The sequence below is a fragment of the Hippoglossus hippoglossus genome, chromosome 1, assembly GCF_009819705.1.
Source record: "Hippoglossus hippoglossus isolate fHipHip1 chromosome 1, fHipHip1.pri, whole genome shotgun sequence".
NCBI classification, from domain to species: domain Eukaryota; kingdom Metazoa; phylum Chordata; class Actinopteri; order Pleuronectiformes; family Pleuronectidae; genus Hippoglossus; species Hippoglossus hippoglossus.
Window position 1 is genome coordinate 29974482 of NC_047151.1, and position 22690 is coordinate 29997171.

Here is a 22690-nt window from a genome sequence, read left to right on the forward strand (position 1 = left end):
ATTAACCAACATGTTCTTTACAGTCTGTTATAAAACGGGAAGTTAAGATCACACATTGTCTGATTCATTCTCCATCTTTAATCGGATGAGTGAGAAAACAGGATGGCCGCCTCATCACCTGAGTTTGAAGACATGTTTCTTCTTCTTGTAGTCTGAGGCCACGTCGCATGCCGCCTCCTTCAGGCTGATGGGAACCTCGTTGTGATACGGGACGCCCTGAGCCACCGCCTTGGTGTCCTTGTAGAAACCTATTTCCTGGTTGTTGATGACACAGTACACGTTGTGCCACGACCTGCCAATCAGAGAGCAGCTGGGTCACAGGTCGATCACAGCGCTGAGAGGAGTGAGGATGGCGGAGGATCTTTGTGGTTACCTGTTGGACGCCTTCTTGTTGTGCCCCTCCCACTCGTGTTTGCGGTGCAGGAGCCCCTCCAGCTGAGACGGGGGAGACTCCTGGGTTTTGGACGGCAGCGTGGACGACAGGCTCGTCTTGCTCTTCCTGCCGGAGGTCGGGGACGGGGTCGGACTCGGCTCCTTGGAGCTCCGCTCGGCCACGCCGTTCACCAGATCGGCACCGTCCTCGCCGTCCTGAGCCGGAGACAAAGATTTAACGAGGACAACACTGAATAACGACATTTTCATAAACAATAATTTTTTTCTGTTTACATTCATAATTTAACATTAATAAACACAAATAAAGACAAAAACACAATTTAAACTTTTCAATGTTTCTTCAAATCTGCCAACAACCTGAGTTACAAGCTGAACGCTGGATGTGGTTGTTGTACTGATTTCAGCCACAAGGGGCTGGAGTCAAACACAGTCCAGAGACTTTCTGATTTCATGAATCAATCGTTATGAAAAGTTATGAAACTTTAATGCCAAGTCTGTATCCCCCCTCCCTCCCTTCTCCCTCCCTCCCTCCCTCCATCCCCCCCTCTGTCCATCCCTCCCTCCCTTCCTCCATCCCCCCTCCCTCCCTTCTCCCCCCTCCCTCCCTCCCTCCCTCCATCCCCCCCTCTGTCCATCCCTCCCTCCCTTCCTCCATCCCCCCTCCCTCCCTCTGTCCCTCCCTCCCTCCCTCTGTCCATCCCTCCCTCCCTTCCTCCATCCCCCCTCCCTCCCTCTGTCCATCCCTCCTTCCCTCCCTCCATCCCTCCCTCTGTCCATCCCTCCCTCCCTTCCTCCATCCCCCCTCCCTCCCTTCTCCCCCCTCCCTCCCTCCATCCCCCCCTCTGTCCATCCCTCCCTCCCTTCCTCCATCCCCCCTCCCTCCCTCTGTCCCTCCCTCCCTCCCTCTGTCCATCCCTCCCTCCCTTCCTCCATCCCCCCTCCCTCCCTCTGTCCATCCCTCCTTCCCTCCCTTCCTCCTCCCTCCATCCCCCCTCCCTCCCTCTGTCCATCCCTCCTTCCCTCCCTCCATCCCTCCCTCTGTCCATCCCTCCCTCCCTCCCTCTGTCCATCCCTCCTTCCCTCCCTCCATCCCTCCCTCTGTCCATCCCTCCCTCCCTCCCTCTGTCCATCCCTCCTTCCCTCCCTTCCTCCTCCCTCCATCCCCCCTCCCTCCCTCTGTCCATCCCTCCTTCCCTCCCTCCCTCCCTCCGTCCATCCATCCCCCCCTCTGTCCATCCCTCCTTCCCTCCCTCCCTCCCTCCCTCCCTTCCTCCATCCTCCCCTCTCCCTCCCTCCATCCCTCCCTCTGTCCATCCCTCCCTCCCTCCCTCTGTCCATCCCTCCTTCCCTCCCTTCCTCCTCCCTCCATCCCCCCCCCCCTCCCTCCTTCCCTCCCTCCATCCCTCCCTCTGTCCATCCCTCCCTCCCTCCCTCTGTCCATCCCTCCTTCCCTCCCTTCCTCCTCCCTCCATCCCCCCTCCCTCCCTCTGTCCATCCCTCCTTCCCTCCCTCCCTCCCTCCGTCCATCCATCCCCCCCTCTGTCCATCCCTCCTTCCCTCCCTCCATCCCTCCCTTCCTCCATCCTCCCCTCTCCCTCCCTCCATCCCTCCCTCCCTCACTCCGTCCATCCCTCCGTCCATCCCTCCCTCCGTCCGTCCATCCATCCATCCCTCACTCCGTCCATCCCTCCGTCCATCCCCCCTCCGTCCCTCCCTTCCTCCCTCCATCCTCCCTCCGTCCATCCCTCCCTCCCTCCCCCCTCCGTCCCTCCCTTCCTCCCTCCATCCTCCCTCCATCCTCCCCTCTCCCTCCCTCCATCCCTCCCTCCCTCACTCCGTCCATCCCTCCTCCGTCCCTCCCTTCCTCCCTCCATCCTCCCTCCGTCCATCCCTCCCTCCCTCCCTCCCTTCCTCCCTCCATCCTCCCTCCGTCCATCCTTCCCTCCCTTCCTCCTCCCTCTGTCCATCCCTCCCTCCCTTCCTCCCCCCTCCCTCCCTCCATCCTCCCTCCTCCATCCCTCCATCCCTTCCTCCCTTCCCCATCCTCCCCCCTCCCTCCCTCCATCCCCCCTCCCTCCGTCCATCCCTCCCTTCCTCCTCCCTCTGTCCATCCCTCCCTCCCTTCCTCCTCCCTCCCTCCATCCCCCCTCCCTTCCTCCCTCCATCCCCCCTCCGTCCCTCCCTTCCTCCTTCCATCCTCCCTCCGTCCATCCCTCCCTCCCTCCCTCCATCCTCCCTCCGTCCATCCTTCCCTCCCTTCCTCCTCCCTCTGTCCATCCCTCCCTCCATCCCCCCTCCCTCCCTCCCTCCATCCTCCCTCTGTCCATCCCTCCCTCCATCCCCCCTCCCTCCCTCCCTCCATCCCCCCTCCCTCCGTCCATCCCTCCATCCCTCCCTTCCTCCTCCCTCCGTCCATCCCTCCATCCCTCCCTTCCTCCTCCCTCCCTCCATCCCCCCTCCCTTCCTCCCTCCATCCCCCCTCCGTCCCTCCCTTCCTCCCTCCATCATCCCTCCGTCCATCCCTCCCTCCCTCCCTCCCTTTCTCCCACCATCCATCCCTCACTGAGAGTGACATCGTTATGACAGTGATTGATTGACAGGGGGAGACTGACCCGAGGAGAGTCGTGGTCGGACGCCAGTCCGTTCTGAACGATGACGCCGCTGCAGAGACAAAGAGAAACACAGTTTATATGGAACGGACCAATCACAGCGGAGCTCTGCTCGTCACTTCCAGAGTATTCACCTGTGCTGCTGTGACTCGTCGTGTTGGATCAGCGGCGGCTCTGGAGACGGCGGCTTCCTCCTGCGCTCCTCCTCCTCCTGCTGCCGCCGCACCTCCAACAGCTCCAACTGAAACACATGCACAGCTGTGATTGGCTGGAGGGAACCACACCTGTCACATGACGTTCAGACCGTCCAACCGCATGACGACAAAATACACCAAGACCTTTATATTTTCCTGGATTATTATTGGACGATGTTGGTGACAGAGAAATGACAGGAAACCATCCACAACCAATCAGCTGCCAGGTCTTTGATTATTCATATACATTATATCTATTATTACAGGTTATTATAATAATATTATTATAATTAAATCAGATTAATGAGACGTCGTCACTTTAAGAGCAGAAACAAAAGATCTGTCGAAATTTCTAAATCTGAAAAAAAAAACTTGTGAAACATGAAAAACAAAAGAACATTAACGTTCTCCGATTACCGTGGTCAGTCGCTCTAGAGCCGAGAAACGTTCCTCCCAGGTGGCGGCCGACTTCTCGAAGGCTTCGTGGCGTTTGATGAGTTTCTCCACCTCGTCCACACTCTGTCCCATCTCCCTGCTGGACAGGTAGGGCTCCTGACCCAGCAGCCACGCCTCGGCGACGCCAGCATCCCGGGAGAACTGGTGCACCTCCAGGACTGAGAGGGGGGGGGGGGGGGGTTATACAACCACTAGATACTGTTGACGAGTCATGTGACGGCAGCACAGGACGACCTCACAGTAAAAAACCTGATATTCACGTCAGTTCTTCTTTAAGTCAAACTGTTTTTTTAACCCTCACGTTGCTTGTAGGACGTCGTGTTCACGAGAAAGTGACGGACGACCTGAAAAGCTAACGTCTCTGCGGCGCCGCTGTAAAACGTGAGACGTTCCAAAAATATGACGTCACATGTGAAGAGAATTTTCTTATGAACAATGTAAAATGGTTTTTTTTACGTTAATTGACAACTGATCATGTAATTATGAGAAGGCGGAGTCTTACTAAGCCGTAGCCACTCCCATCGATCTTCCCACTTGTCAATCATCTCTTTCCTCTTGTCCGTCAGCTGCAGCAGCTTCTCTTTGATCTGAATGAAACACACACCGTCATCACTCACCTGTGACTCACCTGCTGCTGTCGTCCAATCACAGACGAGAACAAACTTGCCAACTGATTTGTGAAATCACATGATTCAGACTCGACACATCACTGTGACGTAACAGGAAATTATTATAGTGACGAGTTCGTTAAATCTCCAAAATAAAGATAAAATATTTTCTAAATAAATTAGTAAAATTATAAAACATGTTCATCTTTTATTTCTTACATTAAAAACTTAAACTTCAAACATTGAAACTTTTGAACTTAGCGTCTCGTCCTCACCTCCTCAGAGGCGTAGTGTTTTCGGGCGAGCAGGGCTTTCCCCAGCTCTATGCAGGCGGTGAAGCTGTCGTTTCGGGCATCAATCTCGGCTTTGATGCCCTGATGGTTGTTCATCAGCAGCTCCACTGACGACACGTCTCTAAAAACACAGGAACGCAGCAGCGTCACTTAACGCCGCTCTGCTTTACGACACGTTTTCAGTGTGGGGTGAACAGTACCTAGGTTTCTCCTGGGCCTCGATGAGTCGGATCACGTCGTCCATCCACAGCATCAGGTCTCGGACCATGCTGAAGAACCTGAACTTATCGCCGGTGTCGAGGAGGCGGAGCCGGCGTCCGTCGCACGCCTCCAGCAGACTCCTCCAGGCCACCAGCACCTCGCACTCCCTCCGCTGGATGTCGTCAGCTTTGTCGCCCGCATATGCCGACTGAAGGCGGACTGCATCGTCCTGCAGCTGCCTCACCTGCCACACAGGGTCAAATGGACAGGTCACATGATGTCAGGGGAGTTTAGTTGAAACAATTTTCACGAGAAGCTGCATTGTCTGTTTTTATTTATTTGCATTAGCTAGGAAGCTAGTCAGCCACGTTAGCATGACGCTAACATTCTTAATTCCGCTGCTATGTCGACAGATTCTACATCAGAGAAAATAACTGAAAGTAAAAAACCTGAATGACGTCAACTTTACGAGTTCCGTCATTAAAACAATGTTTGTGTCACTAATTAAAATGAAAACCGTTCAATAACGATGGTCAGTGATGCTCCACATGTGAATCATGAGGTTTAATGCAGAAATCTGGTTTAAATGATGTCAGTTTCTATTCAAATTCATCTTCACGCTCCCAAAACAATGTCCCCATAAACTGAAGGCATCCCCATAAAGCATGAGGGACTCACCTGTGTTCCCAGCGCCTGGATGTCATGTTCGAAGGTGGTGTGCATCCTCTGCAGCGTCTCCACCGTGTTCTGGTCTCGTCCAACCTCCTCCGGCAGCTTCTTCTGCTTGTCCAGGATGCGCCCAAGGATCTCCTTCGCATCGTTGTAGAACTTGTGGAGCTCGAAGGAGGCAGCGAGGATCTGCGTCCTGGTATCGATGAGCTCCAGCAGGTCGGCCCAGGCCTCGTTAAGCCCGTCTTTCCACTCCGCCACAGTCGCAGCGTCGCCATGCCCGGCATTGATCAGCTCGTCCGCCAGACGGTTAACAGCATCCACGCGCTCCTGACCGATGTTCCCCGTGTCCCGGGCAAATTCCCGGAAACGTTCCTGTAACATCTGAGCACAGACGAAAGAGGTCAAAGGTCAGATCAAATACTTCTGCTACTTATATTATTCATCGTAAAAATCGATTAGCCATTAGCTCGAGCTCTTTAACATATGACTTGGTATGGTCATATGGTTTGTGGTTATGTCAGTAGCTGGTACCAGGGGCAGTGTTAGAATCAGAACTAGTTGTCATGGAAACGTACAGTTACGTGTTCGTAGTCCTGTCCCAGCTCATGTGACCCGGCCACCACCTCCCGCTCAGCGATCCACTGCTCGAGGTCGTCGACCTCACGGTTCAACTGGAAGAGGCGGAGCCTCTCGTCCAATTTGCCACGCCTCTCTTCAGACAGGTCCTTCAGGCCGGCGTAAAGTTTGTCCACCTGAGACTGACGCATGCTGATCCGCTCACTGACACACACACACACACACACACACACACACACACACACACACACACACACACACACACACACACACACACACACACACACACACACACACACACACACACACACACACACACACACACACACACACACACACACAGGGGGGTGAGAACTGGTTCAGACAGATTGATTGTGTTGCAGTGACGGAGCAGGTCACAGGTGTGTGTACCTCTCTGGGTGTGCGTCGGACACCAGTCCTCGGCTGGTCTTTGACAGTTGGTGGACGGTCTCGGCGTAGTCCTCCACCGCCAGCTCCACAATCTGATGCTTCTTCAACATGGTGACGGCGCTCAGCTCGTCCTGAAACACACAAACAACCGATGACGTCAAAGCTGGTTATTGTGTCGTAGCCGTCGAGTAGGATCCAACGCCCCGGCCCCGCCCCACCTTAGCCTTCTCCTCTGACATCATGTACAGCTCCTGCTCGCTCATCCACGCCTCGGCCTCGGCAGCGTCAAAATAGTACTGCTGAGCCTTGTGGGCCTCCTCCAGCCGGCCGTGTCGGCACTCCGCCTCCTCCATATGCTGCCGCCACAGCTGCTGCAGCTCGGCCAGACGCTGACGGATGAGGTCGGTGTTGGAGGACTCGTCGCGCAGCAGGCTCTGACTGCGTTCCAGGATGTCATCGATTCGAGGCTGATGTCCTTGGGTCTCCTTCTGCAGAGTCTGAGAGAGAGAGAGAGGTCAAAGGTCAAAACAAACTCCTGCACCGGTTATATTTTCTACATCCGTGCTCCTCTGTGATGTCCATGTAGCTTCAGATCATTTTGCCCAGATGCTGCACGTAGAATAAGAACAACTACAACTCTGTGATGTTCGTGTTCACGTCCGTAATGACAAATCCACGAGGATCCGTGTGACCACGGTGATGTCACACAGGAAGACACGCCTCTTTCTCTCGTGCAATGGATTTTCGTCTGTAAACTCACGTCAGACATTTTCTATCAACACGGACGATGAAAGCTCAAAAGTCTCAACTGTGCAATTCATTCACTGCAAATATTTCTTCTTGTCTTTACACTTTATATGCCAGTTTAATTACATTCATATGTTTCTGTATTTCTATATATTCTTTATCTTCCTTCCACTTAATTATTGCATGTTACTTGTTACTTGCGGATGTCTTTTGACTCATTTGGATTACCTTAATCTTAAAAATCTTTTCTAGTCAGAAACCGACGGCGCCTCCTGCTGGCTGAGGGTTGAGCTTGCACTCGTCACAGGTTCTCATCTGTGACGAGGAGCAGAAAGGATGTTTCTAATGTTCTGCTTGTGTTCCGTGCTCGTCTCACACGCACAGTTTCACATATGGTTTAAACATGTGAGGGTTTGGACACAAACGCACAGTTGTGGCAATCCCTCAGCTCAGGTGAACATCAGAACACTTGGACCTCACACCTGTGACCTGCACGGAGGTGCTCAGGGAACGTGGTTAACTTGCAGAGTGTCAGCTCAGTGAGACGACAGTTCGAACATTGCGTTTCTCCCACCTGGTTCTTCTTGATGAGCAGCTGGACGGTCTGCAGGTTGTGTCCGTGGTCGGTGGACGTGGCGACAGGCATCCGCTCCTGAACCCACAGCTGGAAGACAAACCATCAACATCAGTCTGAACTCCTGCTGGTAATAACACAGTGCACCTGATGGTGTTCTCAAAAGTTTCAACAAGATGTGTTGAAAGTGAAACCTCATCTTTTAAATAACACTTTTATTTTGTTACTCATTTAAAAACTGAAATGCTCTGATATTAACAAAACAATCGACCAAACGTGGGTCGAGTCGGGTTCAGTTTTACGTACAATCTCATCCTCAACATCTCGGTTGAACTGGTGAACTTCTCTTGATTCCACCAAGAAGTTCCTGCGGCGTCTCAGCGGCTCCAGCAGCTCCTGGAACTTACTCTCCACCAGCTGCCTCCGCCCGTCCACCTCATCAGCGTCCTTCACCTCCTGACCCAGAGCCTTCACCTGGCTCTGCAGCTCCACCACCTCCTTCTGACGCACCTCCACCTGGTTCTCCAGCATCTGCAGGGGGGGGGGGGGGGGGGGGGTGTCAGAGTCAGACTGGTACTACTGCTGCAGCTCCACCAGGGGGCGAGTCAGACTAAGGTTTATATAATAATAAAAGTATCTCAAGTAAAAATAGTGATTCCTTATTTCTGTAGTAATCATCCAATGATGATACTGTACCTGCTGTTTCTTGAGCAGGATGTTGACAGAGGTCAGATCTTTGCCGTAGTCGTCAGACTGGATCTGACCCTCGAGACCAACGAGCCACTTGTCGAGGTCGGTGCAGCTTTGAGTGAACAGCTCGGCCTTGTTGGCATCGAACAGGCACTGAGCCTTTGTCTGCGTGGTCGACTCTAACTCCTCCCACATGGCGTGGAGCGCTGACAGCTTCTCCTTCACCACCGCCTCCGTCTCCGGTTTCTCTGACACCAGCATCATGCCTTCCTGCAGACACACGGACCCAGTGGGGTTTGGATACATTCAAATGAATTGTGTGTTGTGTTGAATTTGTTGGAACTTGATTTATAGAAACGGTGACCACCCTGATTGATTCACATTTTACTTTCTTGAAAGATTATTATTATTATATAGAAGGTATTTTCTGTGCCAACAAGCAGAGGAGGGATGAAGAGTTGCTGCGTGGTTCATGGACTTATAGTTGAGTGTGACATGGGGAATGTTACCAGGGACTGAGCAAAGACCCAGAGGAAAAATGTGAGCCTTTCATAGGTGAAAGTGGACTGTCACCGTTACACCTCAAGATGAAACTGTAGCCAGCGCTGCCGTGTGGAGACCACCTACTGCTCCGACTCCAAATCTTCCAAGTACCATCCATTAACTCAGCCACACATACAGCCCAGGTGGAAAATACATGAATTCCACTTTTTGTAGTGGATTCAAAATCAGATGTTCTGTTTTCTAGTGGTCATCGATTCTTTCGATTGCTGACTCGAATGTACTAGATGCTGCAGACCCAGTTAAGGTTTGGTTTAGTAGAACAGTGTTGATCCGTTCGCTGTAACAGGAAGGACGCTCAGTACCTTCTGGATCTTGTCCAGCCACTCTTTATTGGACTGCAGTTCGGCCATGAAGGCCTGGTGCTTCAGCCACTTGCTGTGTAGGTTCCTGGCCTCGTCGTACGTCATGTCCTGCGCTGTGAGCATCTTCTCGTTGATCCACAGAGACAGCTGCACACAAACACAAGGTGTTCATTGGAACCTAAAGGGTTCATCCTCTGCATGTGTAAAGTGTAGAGATGAGACTGACCTCCTGACAGTCCTGCAGGAACTTCTGCAGGTCTCTGTTGTCCTTCAGTCTCATCAGCAGCTCCACAGCAGCCTCCCTGTTCTTCTTATGCCTGAAACACAGAAACATCTCAGATCCTGGATTCTGATTGGATGAAGATTTCATTATTTACAGATGATATGGATCACATGATCTTCATTAGAAGATGTTTTTCATCTGATTACATTACGCACAAGACGTCATTTAAGAAAACATGGACACTCAAAGATCTACGATGAAACTGTGCAAACTGATCTGCTGAGGAAGATCAAGTGATATTAATGAAAGCTCCAGAACTTAACAGACTTTGTGTTGTGTCTTTATTGAAGCTTCTTCTTCGAGTTGTTTCATTAAACGTCTCTCAGCTGTAAAATGGAGCTGATGGCTACCTTTCGTCAATGGAGGCGACTCTCTCCTGGATACGTTCGGCGTCAATGTTCCCGTCGCTCGCCAGGCGCCTGCCGGCCTCCACCACACCGTTGATCTTGTCTTCGTTGGCGTCCATGGTGGTCATGAAGTCCTCCTGCTTCCTGATGGCGGCCTCGGCACCTTCCAGAGTAGAGGGCATCTCAGTGTGAGCCAGGACGTACTCCTGTAAGGAGAAGGACAGCTAATGAAGTCACTCAAATCCAAAGGGTTCATCTGCTGGGGAACAGGAATTGAATCAGGACAACTGATCCATAAGATAAGATCTGCATCAGGTGGACCAAGTTGACATTATGTGCTGATGGTGGTAGTTAATGTTTTCTGAAGACAATGAAATTACAAGAATAATTTGAAGACATGGAGTGAACATTTGATTTTGTACCAAATCAAAGGATCCGAACCAGAAGTTTGCCTCGTCAGTCTAATCCCTATGTTGAGGCAGGTTTATGAGTGAATGAAGTAGATCTAAGAGTTTACCTGGTTGTTGAGGAAGGCCTCGGCCTGCTTCGTGTCCCTGAGGAACAGCTGGTAAGCATGTGACTGGGACAGCAGGTTCTGCCGGTTCTCCCACATTTTGTGAAGTTCGTTCCAGCCGGTGTCGAGCGCCTGCAGCCTCTGTCGCAGGAACATGTACTGAGCGTCTGTCTGGCCCTGAGTCACCATCTCCCCCATGTCCCGCATCTTCTGGTAGTCCTCCTCATAGTTCTGGATCTCGTTCTTGATGCCTTCATGCTGAGCCATCAGCTTCTCTGCCTCAGCCAGCGTGTTGGGCATGTCCTCTGAGGCGATGGCGGTCTGAGTGCGGGAGAGCCACGACTGGAAATCGTCCAGCTCACGCAAGAACTGTTGCAGCTTCCGGGCCTCACCCAAAGACTCCTCACGGTTCTTCAGTGTGTTCTTCATTTCCTCCCAGACAGCATTGATCTCAGCCAGACGGCCTGTGATGGCCTTAGCCTGGTCGGGGTGCTCCTCTGCCAGCCGCTGGGCCTCACCGCGCAGGTCACCCAATTTGTCCTCGATGGCAGCCAAGTCACGCTCCATACCGGTCAGTTTACGCTGCAGGGCCATGACACCAGTGAGATCGTTGCCCAGCTCCTGCGTGGACTCGATGACCTTGGTCTTCTCTTTGATCCAGGACTTGGTCTCGTTGCAGTCGAGGTGGTAGTTCTGCACACCCAGAGCAGAGTTCAGGGACTCCTTCTTCTGGTCCACCAGGTCACGGAACTGACTCCACCTGTAGGCAGAGGAGAGGATCGTCACTGTCCAAAACTACAACCATGCTTTAAGTTTCAGGATGTTTACATTGTAGATAAATAGATTTATTTACTTTATTTTTTGTTTTTATATTAATAAAACACCATCGGTTATTTCATGGTACACCAGTCTGTACCTGTTGTTCAGTTTGTCCTGCTGGGTCTTGATGTCCTTTTCACTTGGGTGACCATTATGCATCAGCTGCCGGGCGATCTGGTTCACCACAGCGACACGAGACGCCTGGTTGTTCATCTCTGGCTCTAGACTCTCAAACCTGCAGAGGATATTCCACCTGAGTACAGATCTGGCTCAAGAAGACGTATCACAACAGATGTACAGAACCTCTGGTCCTACCTGTGCTGTATAACCTCAAGGTCTTCCAGTTTTTCAGGGATCTCCAAGCTGTTCAGCCACTGCTCCTTCTCATCGATCCACACCTCACATGCGTCGGCTTCACTGAACATCTTATAGAGCGCCAGAGCATCCTGCAGCGCCTGTTTCCTCAGCTTTGTCAGCTCAGCCACCTCCTTATAGCGCTCCTCAATGCCGGCCAGACGACCACGCACCTCCTCTGACTCCGCCTCCTCTTTGGGCAGGGAGGTAGCCTGCTCGTGAAGTAGGTCGATGACTGGCCGGTAGCTAACTACCTCTGCTGCTGCATCCTTATGTTTCCTGACCAGCGCCTGGGTGGAGAACTCATCATGGCCCGTCTCTCCACTGGAGACAATGCGCAAGGCATCTAACGTCCAGGCATCAACATCATCTGCGTCAGTCTGAAACTGGTGCAGGGCCAGAGCCTCCTCCAGCCTCTTCTTCCTCGCTGCTGCCAGCTGCTCCAGTGCCGTCCACTGAGCCTGCAGGTCAGCAATACGCTCCTGAATCCTAGTGGCACCAAAGTGACCGGCCTCTACCATGGCTTGGCCCTCAGCAATGGTGTGGTGGAGGTGTCCAGCGCGGCCGGTCATCTCATCCTCCAGAGCACGCTGCTGGCTGAGGAGGCGCAGCGCCCCTGTCAGGTCCTTGCCATGTTCGAGAGAAGAAAGGATCTGCTCCTTCTCACGGATCCAGCCCTCCTCCTCAGCCATTTCCCAGTAGAACTTCCAGAGGCGACGGGACTCCTCCAGGCGGGCGCGACGCTCGGCAGCCAGCTGGATCAGCTCCTGGTAGCTAAACTCAAGGTGGGAAACTCGGTCCTGGATGACCTGAGGGTCGCAGGGTTTGTAGCCTGGACAGGAAGACCATTATCATCACTTAACCATTATAGCTGCTGTGAAATCATTTTAAATGTTGACTCCTTTTACCATCCACTATGGAGAGAGACATTCACTGCTTGGCCTCATCAAAGTAAAAAACAAAGTCATTTTATAATAATTTAGAGAAGAACTCTTTGAGGACAGATGTTGCTACCACTGCTCACCACTGTCGTTGCCGGAGTGCTTGTTAGCGTTTGTGGTGACCGCCTTCACCCGGTCAGCCTGGATGCCGATGTCGGCCTCCACCAGGGCATGTTTTTGCAGCAAGTCCTCCACACCCAACAGATGCTTCCCATAATCCTGGGACAGCAGTAGCATCTGGAAAACAGACAAAACGAAGACGCACAGTTACGAGCTCGATCAGCTTCTCGCTCAAGATGATTGTTACAAAGAAGTTACCCCCTGGTTCCCGTCTAAACTCATCCTCCACCTGTCTCTGCACTAGATGCACAGAAATCCATTTTCTTCTCTGATAAAAAAATCTACCGTCTCCCTGGTCATCGGTACCTTCATTTCATCCATCCAGTCCATGATGTACAGCATCTCCTGGAAGACTCTCTGCAGACCCAGGTTCATCTCCAGCCGGAGTCTGCGGGCCTTCAGCAGCTCCAGCAGATACTCCCACAGCCGGATCACATTGTCCTTCCTGGCAGTGATGCGTTTGATGTCGTGGTAGTGCTCCGCCTCCAGCTCCTTCGCTACGGCAACCACAGCCTGGACACGCTCCTCGTATGCTGAAATGTCTGTCTCAATTGCCTCATGCTTCTTGGTGGCCGCCTCGACAGCCTGAAGGTCGAATCCAAAGTTGTCCTAGAGGGAGAAGAGGAGACATTGTCACTTTATCAAATGGCCCCACAATTATTTGTTAAAAGATAAAAGTCTGGGCGTCGTTACAGAACCTCGCGCAGTCTGCCTTCAGCTGCAGTTGATGACCACCTGCTGTGTGTCCTCTTACCTGTGACACCAGCCTCTGGTTCTCACTGAGCCAGGTCTCTCTCATGGCCGCTTTGCGGTCGAAGCGTCTGGCCAGTTGTTCCAGTTTCTCCTGACGAATGAGCTCCGTCCTCAGAGCCAGCTCCCTCTCGTGCTCGGCCTTTTCCAGTCGCTCCCAGGCCTGACGAGCACAGACAAACATCAGAACGCTTCTTTATAAAGTTGTTAATGAACAGTAATGTTACTTCAACAATCAAAACAGTGAACGCCAGTCAGCTGGTGAATAAAGACAGTTGATTAGAAGTCGTTCCTTGAGGTCCATGTGTCTCGGAGCAGCTCTGACCTTGTTGATGTCAGAGATGAGTTTTCCCTCTCGGGGCATGTAGACCTTCTGGTTGTTGGCTCTCATCTTACTCTGGATGGTGAAGAGAAGAACCTCCAGGTTTCCCTTCTCTGTGAACCTGAGGAAATGAGAGACACCACGGCCGAGAAGGATGAGAGAGTGAGGAGGTGGAGTTACAGGATGTACACGACATTTTCATGACAATATCAAACTGATGGATTTGAACAACTCCTGCAGGAAGTCTGTCAGTGACTGCAGCAGTTATGGGTTTGATGGGGCGGACTGGACAGGGGATATGGAAGAGGACAGGGGTCAGAGGTCAAGTGAAGTTAGAGGTTCTAACTTTGGAGGTTTCTCCACGGTGCGGTAGGTGTTGAAGGCCTGGAGCTGCTGCTGGACTCCGACCAGAGAGTTGGCGAACTTCCTGTTGTTGAGGATGATGATGGTCTGTTCGATCCACTCCAGCAGGTCTGACGCCAGAGACTCGTACTTCTCGATCATCTTCTCCGTTTCGATGGCGTTGTCCAGAACCTGGACAAAAAAAACAACAGAGCAGGAACATGTGAGACGACGTACATAGCGTCTCTTTGTGCCCCCCCACACACGGTGCTTTCACTGACCTTTCCGATGCGTTTGCCCTCCACCTTCAGAGCCTTCATCTTAGAGAAATAGTGATAATACGTCACCACGTAGGTGATGACTGACTTCTCATCAGGATGGTCCACGCTGATGTCTGAAACCCAAACATCATTGGTTCATGTGTGTCAGACTGGGACATGTGACTTTAACGCCGCTCGCACACGACAGTTGTATGGGCGGGGTTTCTGTATGTGGGTGGGGCCTCTGTGAGTGTGGGTGTGTTCTCCTGTGGGTGGAGACCCTGTATGTGTAGGTCCTCGTGCTGTGGGCGGGGTCTCACCCTCGGGGTCCAGCAGCCTGGTGAGGCCCAGGTGTTGCTCTGCCAGGTTGAAAGCGTTCTGCAGGTTGTAGTGAGCGTTGGATTTTTTCAGTTTGTCAAAGTCGATCAGATCAGGCCTGAAAAAATGGATTAAATTTTAAAACAAAAACACCCGAGGTGACGACACAGAGCAGTCGATGATGAAGATGATGAAGATGAGGACGTCACCTGTGTTTGTGGATCAGAGCGTTGAACGCCATTCCGTCTCTCCAGCTGGTGCTGAAGTTGTGAATGTTCACGTTGGGATACCTGAAAAGAATCAACACGATGATGTCACAGCGTTCTGCTGCTGCACCATCACATCTGTTCACACACACACACACTCATACACACACACACTCATACACACACACACACTCATACACACACACACACACACACACACACAGTGTGTATATCATGCAGTGTTGCCTGTGGATCAAGAGGTTTGGTGCGGGGGGGGGGTTGTTGTACATATGGATTCAGTTCAGGATATTTCATTGTAATGTGCTTGGATATGAAAGAAATTCTCGGAGAACTAAAGCTGTAAACTGAACAAGGAAATATCTCACTTTGTTATAAATATTAAAGTCTGTCACAACAAAATGTGTTGGACGATATTTTGTCACAGAAATTATTGTGATAAATGATGTAATTATCATCACTTTGAAACCATTTTATACCACTGATACAATATTAGAGCATAACAATGGAAGTTCACCCTTTAAAAGAGCAATGAATGTTTAATCCTTAAGAATATTCAGTCTGACATTTGAATTCAAAATAGTAAAATACCCTGAATAAATAAAAAAATAGACCACAATCAAAGCAATATTTGGTGGGGCCTGTGTGTGAGTGCGTGGGGGCGGGGCCAGGGCCTGTGTGTGTGGGGGGGGGGGGCGGGGCCTGTGTGTGAGTGCATGGGGGCGGGGCCTGTGTGAGTGTGTGGGGGCGGGGTCAGGGCATGTGTGTGAGTGTGTGGGGGCGGAGCCTGTGTGTGAGAGTACATGGGGGCGGGGCCTGTGTGTGTGAGTGTGTGGGGGCGGGGCCTGTGTGTGGGGGCGGGGCCAGGTCCTGTGTGTGGGTGCGCGGGGGCGGGGCCAGGGCCTGTGTGTGAGTAAGTGGGGGCGGGGCCAGGGCCTGTGTGTGAGTGCGTGGGGGCGGGGCCAGGGCCTGTGTGTGAGTGTAAACCCCGCCCTCTGAATGAAGGGGAGGTGAGAGAAGCGATGAACCAGCTAAATGTTTGACGCACAAGAAACAAGCAAAAGAATTAGTCGCACTGTCAAATCTTTAGTGTGACGGGCTACTACACAGTTGTTACCAGCGGAAACATGTATATATTGTGCTTATTGTGTGTACAGTGTGTACAGTGTGTGTACTTTGTATATATTGTGCTTATTGTGTGTACAGTGTGTACAGTGTGTGTACTTTGTATATATTGTGTCTCACCCTGCCGTCTTCATCTGACACCACAGCAGCAGAGCGTCTTTAGCTGATCTCTTCTCTTTGTTGTCTTCAGTCTCCACACTGATGTCCTGGATCTTAAGAGACACAACATCACACCTGTCACACCTCCACCTGTCACATCGGTCACACCTCCACCTGTCACATCTCCACCTGTCACATCTCCACCTGTCACACCTCCACCTGTCACATCTCCACCTGTCACATCTCCACCTGTCACATCTCCACCTGTCACACCTCCACCTGTCACATCTCCACCTGTCACATCTCCACCTGTCACACCTCCACCTGTCACACCTCCACCTGTCACATCTCCACCTGTCACACCTCCACCTGTCACACCTCCACCTGTCACACCTCCACCTGTCACACCTGTCACACCTCCACCTGTCACACCTGTCACACCTGTCACACCTCCACCTGTCTGACTCCACCTGTCACACCTGTCACACCTGTCACACCTCCACCTGTCACACCTCCACCTGTCACACCTCCACCTGTCACACCTGTCACACCTGTCACACCTCCACCTGTCACACCTCCACCTGTCACACCTGTCACACCTGTCACACCTCCACCTGTCTGACTCCACCTGTCACACCTGTCACACCTGTCACACCTCCACCTGTCACACCTCCACCTGTCACACCTCCACCTGTCACACCTGTCACACCTGTCACACCTCCACCTGTCACACCTCCACCTGTCACACCTGTCACACCTCCACCTGTCACACCTGTCACACCTGTCACACCTCCACCTGTCACACCTGTCACACCTGTCACACCTCCACCTGTCACACCTGTCACACCTCCACCTGTCACACCTCCACCTGTCTGACTCCACCTGTCACACCTCCACCTGTCACACCTCCACCTGTCACACCTCCACCTGTCACACCTCCACCTGTCTGACTCCACCTGTCACACCTCCACCTGTCACACCTCCACCTGTCACACCTCCACCTGTCACACCTCCACCTGTCACACCTGTCACACCTCCACCTGTCACACCTCCACCTGTCTGACTCCACCTGTCACACCTCCACCTGTCTGACTCCACCTGTCACACCTCCACCTGTCTGACTCCACCTGTCACACCTCCACCTGTCACACCTCCACCTGTCACACCTCCACCTGTCACACCTCCACCTGTCACACCTCCACCTGTCACACCTCCACCTGTCACACCTGTCACACCTCCACCTGTCACACCTCCACCTGTCTGACTCCACCTGTCACACCTCCACCTGTCTGACTCCACCTGTCACACCTCCACCTGTCTGACTCCACCTGTCACACCTCCACCTGTCTGACTCCACCTGTCACACCTCCACCTGTCACACCTCCACCTGTCACATCTCCACCTGTCACACCTCCACCTGTCACATCTCCACCTGTCTGACTCCACCTGTCACACATCCACCTGTCACATCTCCACCTGTCACACCTCCACCTGTCACACCTCCACCTGTCACACCTCCACCTGTCACACCTCCACCTGTTCACACGTTACACTTCCTGATGTTGCCATGGAGACAGAGTGAGGTCACAAGCTCTGATTGGAGGATTTTATTGGCGGAAGTGGCAGCTGATTGGTTCAGAGCCATGTAAGTCAGGAAAGGGTCAAAGGCTGATCCAGGATCTCCCTGTTCTGTGTCTCCATGACGACAGTGTGGTGTCAGTAAAACATGAACCGGGGTGGACTTTACCCTGCAGGTAAATAACTGACAGAGGAGCTCGACCAATCACAGAGGTCAGAGTCCTCCAGGAGGCGTGGCGCCTGCTGACACTATAAAAAATGACTGTACTGATTTATCAGAGGAATTACACTTCAGGTTTTTATCTTTGTTTGATTTGATTGGTTAATTGTCTTATGATGTCAGAACAGGGCGGAGTCAGGAGGGCTCGAGATGAGAATTCATGAATTCAACCTCATTTTTAAAGGATGTGACATGACTGCATCACATCAGGAGGTGTGACCTGTTAGAGACCCCCCTTCCACCCGCCCCCCTTACCTGGAAGCGGAGGATGATTGTCCAGATGAGGCCGAGCGTCAGTCGGTGGTTTCCGTCCACAATGTCGTGACATCCCATGTTCTCCAGGTGAACCCGCTGCTCCTTCAGGAACTGCAGAGCTTTGTCCACATTCTCCAGACAGTGGATACGCATCCGACCTTTGGTCGGCTTCGGCTGGAGAGAGGAGGATGATGACCAATCAGGAGTCAGTCTCAGCTGTCAATCATGACGTCTCAGAACGTTTTTATATCATCAAATAAATAATTAAAACCAAACTGATCAGTGAGATAAGAACGACCTGAAATAACAGAAACCTTCTCGTCTACATCTGTAGTCCCATCTGCTAACATGGAGGAGGAGGGGTTTATGACCTATACTTCAGCCAGACACCAGGGGGCGATCAAGATGTTTTGGGAGGTGTCTGGACAACATCTGTGTCTGCTCCACACAGGTTCTTCTTCCTGATGTCTTATAACTCTAATCAGTAAATGTTTGATTCATGATTGATAATCAATCACCGCTGATTAACCTGAGGACGGTTAGCGAACTCGTTCGATCTCTACGTATTCTCACAGCAAGAGACGAAGACATTTTGGACGTGTGGTTGGTAAAGAGGTGTTCAACACAGGAAGTGGAGTAAACGAGCGTCCCCTGGGGACGGACGCTGGGTCGGCACATGGACGTCTCATCAGGACGCCTGAACACAGTCACAAGGTCAACGACTCCCCCGCCTCCAAATGCAAACACAGAAAACAGGAAGTAGAAGACTGGTTCAGAGCTGAGACCACGCCTAGTGTGTGTCTGTTGTGTGTCTCTCCTGACAGGTGTGTGTGTGTGTATTGATTGTTTGTGTCTCACCAGTCTCTCTCCTGACAGAACCTCCAGCAGTTTGATGAGCATTCGTCCGTCTCTCAGATCCATGTAAAGATCAGTGATTCTGCACGAGACTCTGGACAAGTGAGAGTTGACCCATTTAGTGAAGGTCTTCTTCTGCACCGCCTCCCGCTCATCTGCACACACACACACACACACACACACACACACACACACACACACACACACACACACACACACACACACACACACACACACACACACACACACACACACACACACACACACAGTAAAGACAGTTTTGCATTTTCATTTTCAACATTTTGTCACTTTACAGGATTTCCTGAAACATATAATCAATAAACACACACACACACACACACACACACACGACATCTTTATCAGTCGTGTGTCCATCATCAGCTTTAACCACATGCTTATAAATATAAATAATTATAAGAATGTGATCTGATTCATATTTCTGTCTCTCTGTCTCTTTAAGAGTTATTTTGGTGTTTGACCTTTGACCCAGAGGAAACAGGATGTGAGGCGTAAAGCGTTTCCTTCGTCCAAAGATCCAATCAGCAGCCACTCCCCATAGTCGGACGCAACCTGAGCAACACTTTCATATTTATGTACTTTTAATGCATGAATCCTCCTTCCTGTTCATCACCTCCAGGTCGAACCAGGCTCCGCCCATTGACAGAATACATATTGATTGTTGATCAACCAGATTTCCACATCCCGCTACACACCACACAGGAAGTTGATACAAAATAAAAGCTTGGTCCCTCTTTCGATAAAACTCATCTAAAAACTAATCATGACGAAGAGGCCCCTGGGATCAGCTTGGACCTCATCAGGTTCCAGGGCCCCGGGTCAGTTACATCAGAGACCAGAACCTGCAGCACTTCAAATCCTGATCACACAAATCCACCAGGTTCACGTTGCTTTGACGCGAGCGGCGCCATAGGCCTCCTGAGACGTTTGAGAACGTGGGTCTTGCCAACCTCAGAGGCGTCAGTCTGACTTTACAGGTCACATGATACAGCTTCAGCTGAGAGATGCCATCAGCAGCGTTCGTGTTCCCCTCAGGATGAACTAGAAAAACACGTTTCCTCTGGCGCCACCATCAATTAAAACTGACGTAATGTTCTTTAAAACTGATGCAGGCCATGCACACACACTCTCTCTCACACACACACACACACACACACCAATTATCTTATAAACCCTCAGATTTGTCTCGGGGGGGCATGATGGACCTCTGACCTCTGACCTCTGGTGGATCTGACTCGTCTTCTCACCTTGCAGCTGTTTGAATCGTCCCTCCAGCTGATTGTAGTTGAGCTGAGCCGACTCCAACGACGCCCACTCCTCCTCCATCACTGCCCAAATATCCACAACGTTTGTGTGTGTGTGTGTGTGTGTGTGTGTTTCTATGTGTAGAGACAAAACTCCAGATAAAGATAAATCCAACAGACAAGGAGACGTCCTCAGATCAGATCAAAGAGTTTCAGTCTCATGGAAACAAAGACAATTCTTCATAAAGTTCAAACTTTCCTCTTAAATTAAATAAATTCAGCTGCTTTGAAAACCAGCTGAAAAGAACCAGGAAATCCAAAATGATTTTTTTTTTCATTCAAAGGAAAAAAAAAAAAAATTCTGTGTCACAGAGAAAAAAAGATCATCGGAAAAACCTCACGTTATTTTTTCAAAAGAATAAAACTAAGAGAAAAACGTCCTCGTGTTTCAGGAGGTGAAAGAAAAGAGTCCAGAGGTCAGAGTGACGCCGAGCGCAACGTGTGTGTGTCTGATGCGTGTGTGTCTGATGTGTGTGTGTCTGATGTGTGTGTCTGATGTGTGTGTGTCTGATGTGTGTGTCTGATGTGTGTGTCTGATGTGTGTGTGTCTCCAGCCCTGCCCAGCATCAGCAGCTTCAGCCGCTCATTCTTCTTCTGCTGCTCGTTTTTGTTGCTGCTGACGGACTTTACTGATTCCCTCCAGAACACACACACTCCACACACACAAGCCCCGCCCACTGCATACAAAGGGGGAAAGCCCCCCCCCTTCTCTGTAAAAATACACTGTTAAAAATAATTGAAGTAAAAATTAAAGGGGTGGTTCTGTGGATGTTGAGTAATTCAGGATCTGTGACATCATCATGACATCACAGCTGAGGATTAAACTCTGTTTCTACTTTTATTTATGTTTTCATTTGTGTTATTTTGAAAGTGTTATTTTTTTCATTTTCTGGACAAATTTAAATGTAATTAAATATAACAGTAATATAATATAACTTTTTTGTACAGTGTAGAGAGTGTGTGTATGTGTGTGTGTGTGTGTGTGTTGAGGAGGGGAAACACACAAATCAGCCAATGACTTTGCAGCTTGACAATGATGTCACTAAGGGTGTGAAGGGGAGGGGGTGTTTCCCTCTATTGTTCATTCACATTCCAGACAAACAAACATCCTGTAACACACACACACACACACACGCACACGCACACGCGCACACACACACACACTTCCTACAAAGTGTAAAATCTTGTGTGTATTTGTTTGTAATGTATTTAACGTCTACACTGATTTATTTGTTTGGTCCTTGTCCCATCTGCTAACTTGGAGGAGGCGGAGTTTGTGACCTGTACAGCAGCCAGACACCAGGGGGCGATGTTTTGGCTTCATTGTCGTTCCTCTTTTTTACAGTGTGTGGATCAAACATTCAGAAACATTGAACATTCAGCTGCAGGAGTTATGACATCACAGCCTGGAGCCAATCAGGGTCCAGTGACGAGCACATGGTTGGTTAAGGTGGACTGGTTCCTACCTGCGAGCGCCTTGATGCGGGAGCGCTCGAACAGGCGGGCCGAGCTGTTCTCATTGTCCCAGTCGTCGTCCCAGCGGTTGTTGACCGTGTCGTTGCTGCTGCTGTACTGCTGCTGCAGCTCCATGTGGTCGTACTCGGCGGCCACCGTCGTCATCATGACCGTTCACCTCTGACAACGCCTCAATGTCAGCGAGGACACGTCCACATCGGCAGCTATAGGCCAAGACCTGCGACAGCACACAGACAGGAAGTTAATGGAGGGGAAACTAGTACTAATGCTTTTTATTTGAACAGTTCAAACAGTTGTGAAACTTTGTTTTTATAAAAATCTACTTGAGCTGAAACTAAACATTATTTTATTTTGATTTGATTAATTATTGATCGTTTGATGAGAGAAAAGGGAAAAGGGTCAGAGTTCAGAGGATCCTGCGTCGGAGCATCACCACAACGTTTTCCACTCATGTCCAGAGTGTGACACATTAACATCACGTCCACATGTTTCCAGATGTTTACACACATGTGGACGTTGAATTCTTGAGGTTGCAGGTCTTTACTTCCTGCTGCTGTCAGAACAATTTCATTTTATATGAACTCCTGTTTATATTGTTACTATCTGTAATTAAAACAGAACATTTCACCCCAATGGAATTAATAAAGAACTATCTTCTGCGACTCAGAGCTCCTCCTGCTGGACACAACAGCTCTGACAGCTCTGTGTTTTGTGTGTCCACACGTGTATGGTTGTGTATTTGTTCATAGGTTTACATTCATTCATATATGTATGAAAACCTATGTGATAATTCAGTTTCTTTTCACGATGGAACATTTTTGGAAAATGTTTGATCAAGGGGCTTTAAATTTGGAT

At 50.7% G+C, this 22690-nt stretch overlaps 1 protein-coding gene across 3 annotated transcripts in view; it reads right to left on the bottom strand.

Moving 5' to 3' along the window:
• The window catches only part of LOC117763484 (spectrin beta chain, non-erythrocytic 1-like), a 28728-nt gene that overhangs the window by 1537 nt on the left and 4501 nt on the right, over positions 1-22690 (bottom strand). The window contains exons 2-34 of one of the 3 annotated variants that reach the window (XM_034588640.1): positions 21826-22052; positions 19020-19171; positions 18162-18335; positions 16130-16221; positions 14870-14950; positions 14663-14778; positions 14364-14476; positions 14087-14274; positions 13744-13861; positions 13423-13581; positions 12975-13277; positions 12632-12785; positions 11569-12439; positions 11351-11488; positions 10438-11194; positions 9924-10126; positions 9517-9607; positions 9291-9437; positions 8431-8694; positions 8041-8265; positions 7735-7824; positions 6632-6910; positions 6414-6544; positions 6002-6206; positions 5433-5807; positions 4754-4998; positions 4536-4674; positions 4155-4239; positions 3614-3810; positions 3137-3243; positions 3006-3054; positions 374-588; positions 119-292 (exon numbers count right to left, since the gene is read on the bottom strand). In XM_034588640.1, the coding sequence (XP_034444531.1) occupies positions 119-292; positions 374-588; positions 3006-3054; positions 3137-3243; positions 3614-3810; positions 4155-4239; positions 4536-4674; positions 4754-4998; positions 5433-5807; positions 6002-6206; positions 6414-6544; positions 6632-6910; positions 7735-7824; positions 8041-8265; positions 8431-8694; positions 9291-9437; positions 9517-9607; positions 9924-10126; positions 10438-11194; positions 11351-11488; positions 11569-12439; positions 12632-12785; positions 12975-13277; positions 13423-13581; positions 13744-13861; positions 14087-14274; positions 14364-14476; positions 14663-14778; positions 14870-14950; positions 16130-16221; positions 18162-18335; positions 19020-19171; positions 21826-21982 (6794 nt within the window). In that variant the 5' untranslated portion in view covers positions 21983-22052. Of the gene's footprint in view, positions 1-118; positions 293-373; positions 589-3005; positions 3055-3136; positions 3244-3613; positions 3811-4154; positions 4240-4535; positions 4675-4753; positions 4999-5432; positions 5808-6001; positions 6207-6413; positions 6545-6631; positions 6911-7734; positions 7825-8040; positions 8266-8430; positions 8695-9290; positions 9438-9516; positions 9608-9923; positions 10127-10437; positions 11195-11350; positions 11489-11568; positions 12440-12631; positions 12786-12974; positions 13278-13422; positions 13582-13743; positions 13862-14086; positions 14275-14363; positions 14477-14662; positions 14779-14869; positions 14951-16129; positions 16283-16659; positions 16700-18161; positions 18336-19019; positions 19172-20302; positions 20605-21825; positions 22053-22690 lie in introns of those variants that run through there. The other 2 variants (XM_034588649.1, XM_034588660.1) reach the window with 2 other exon arrangements.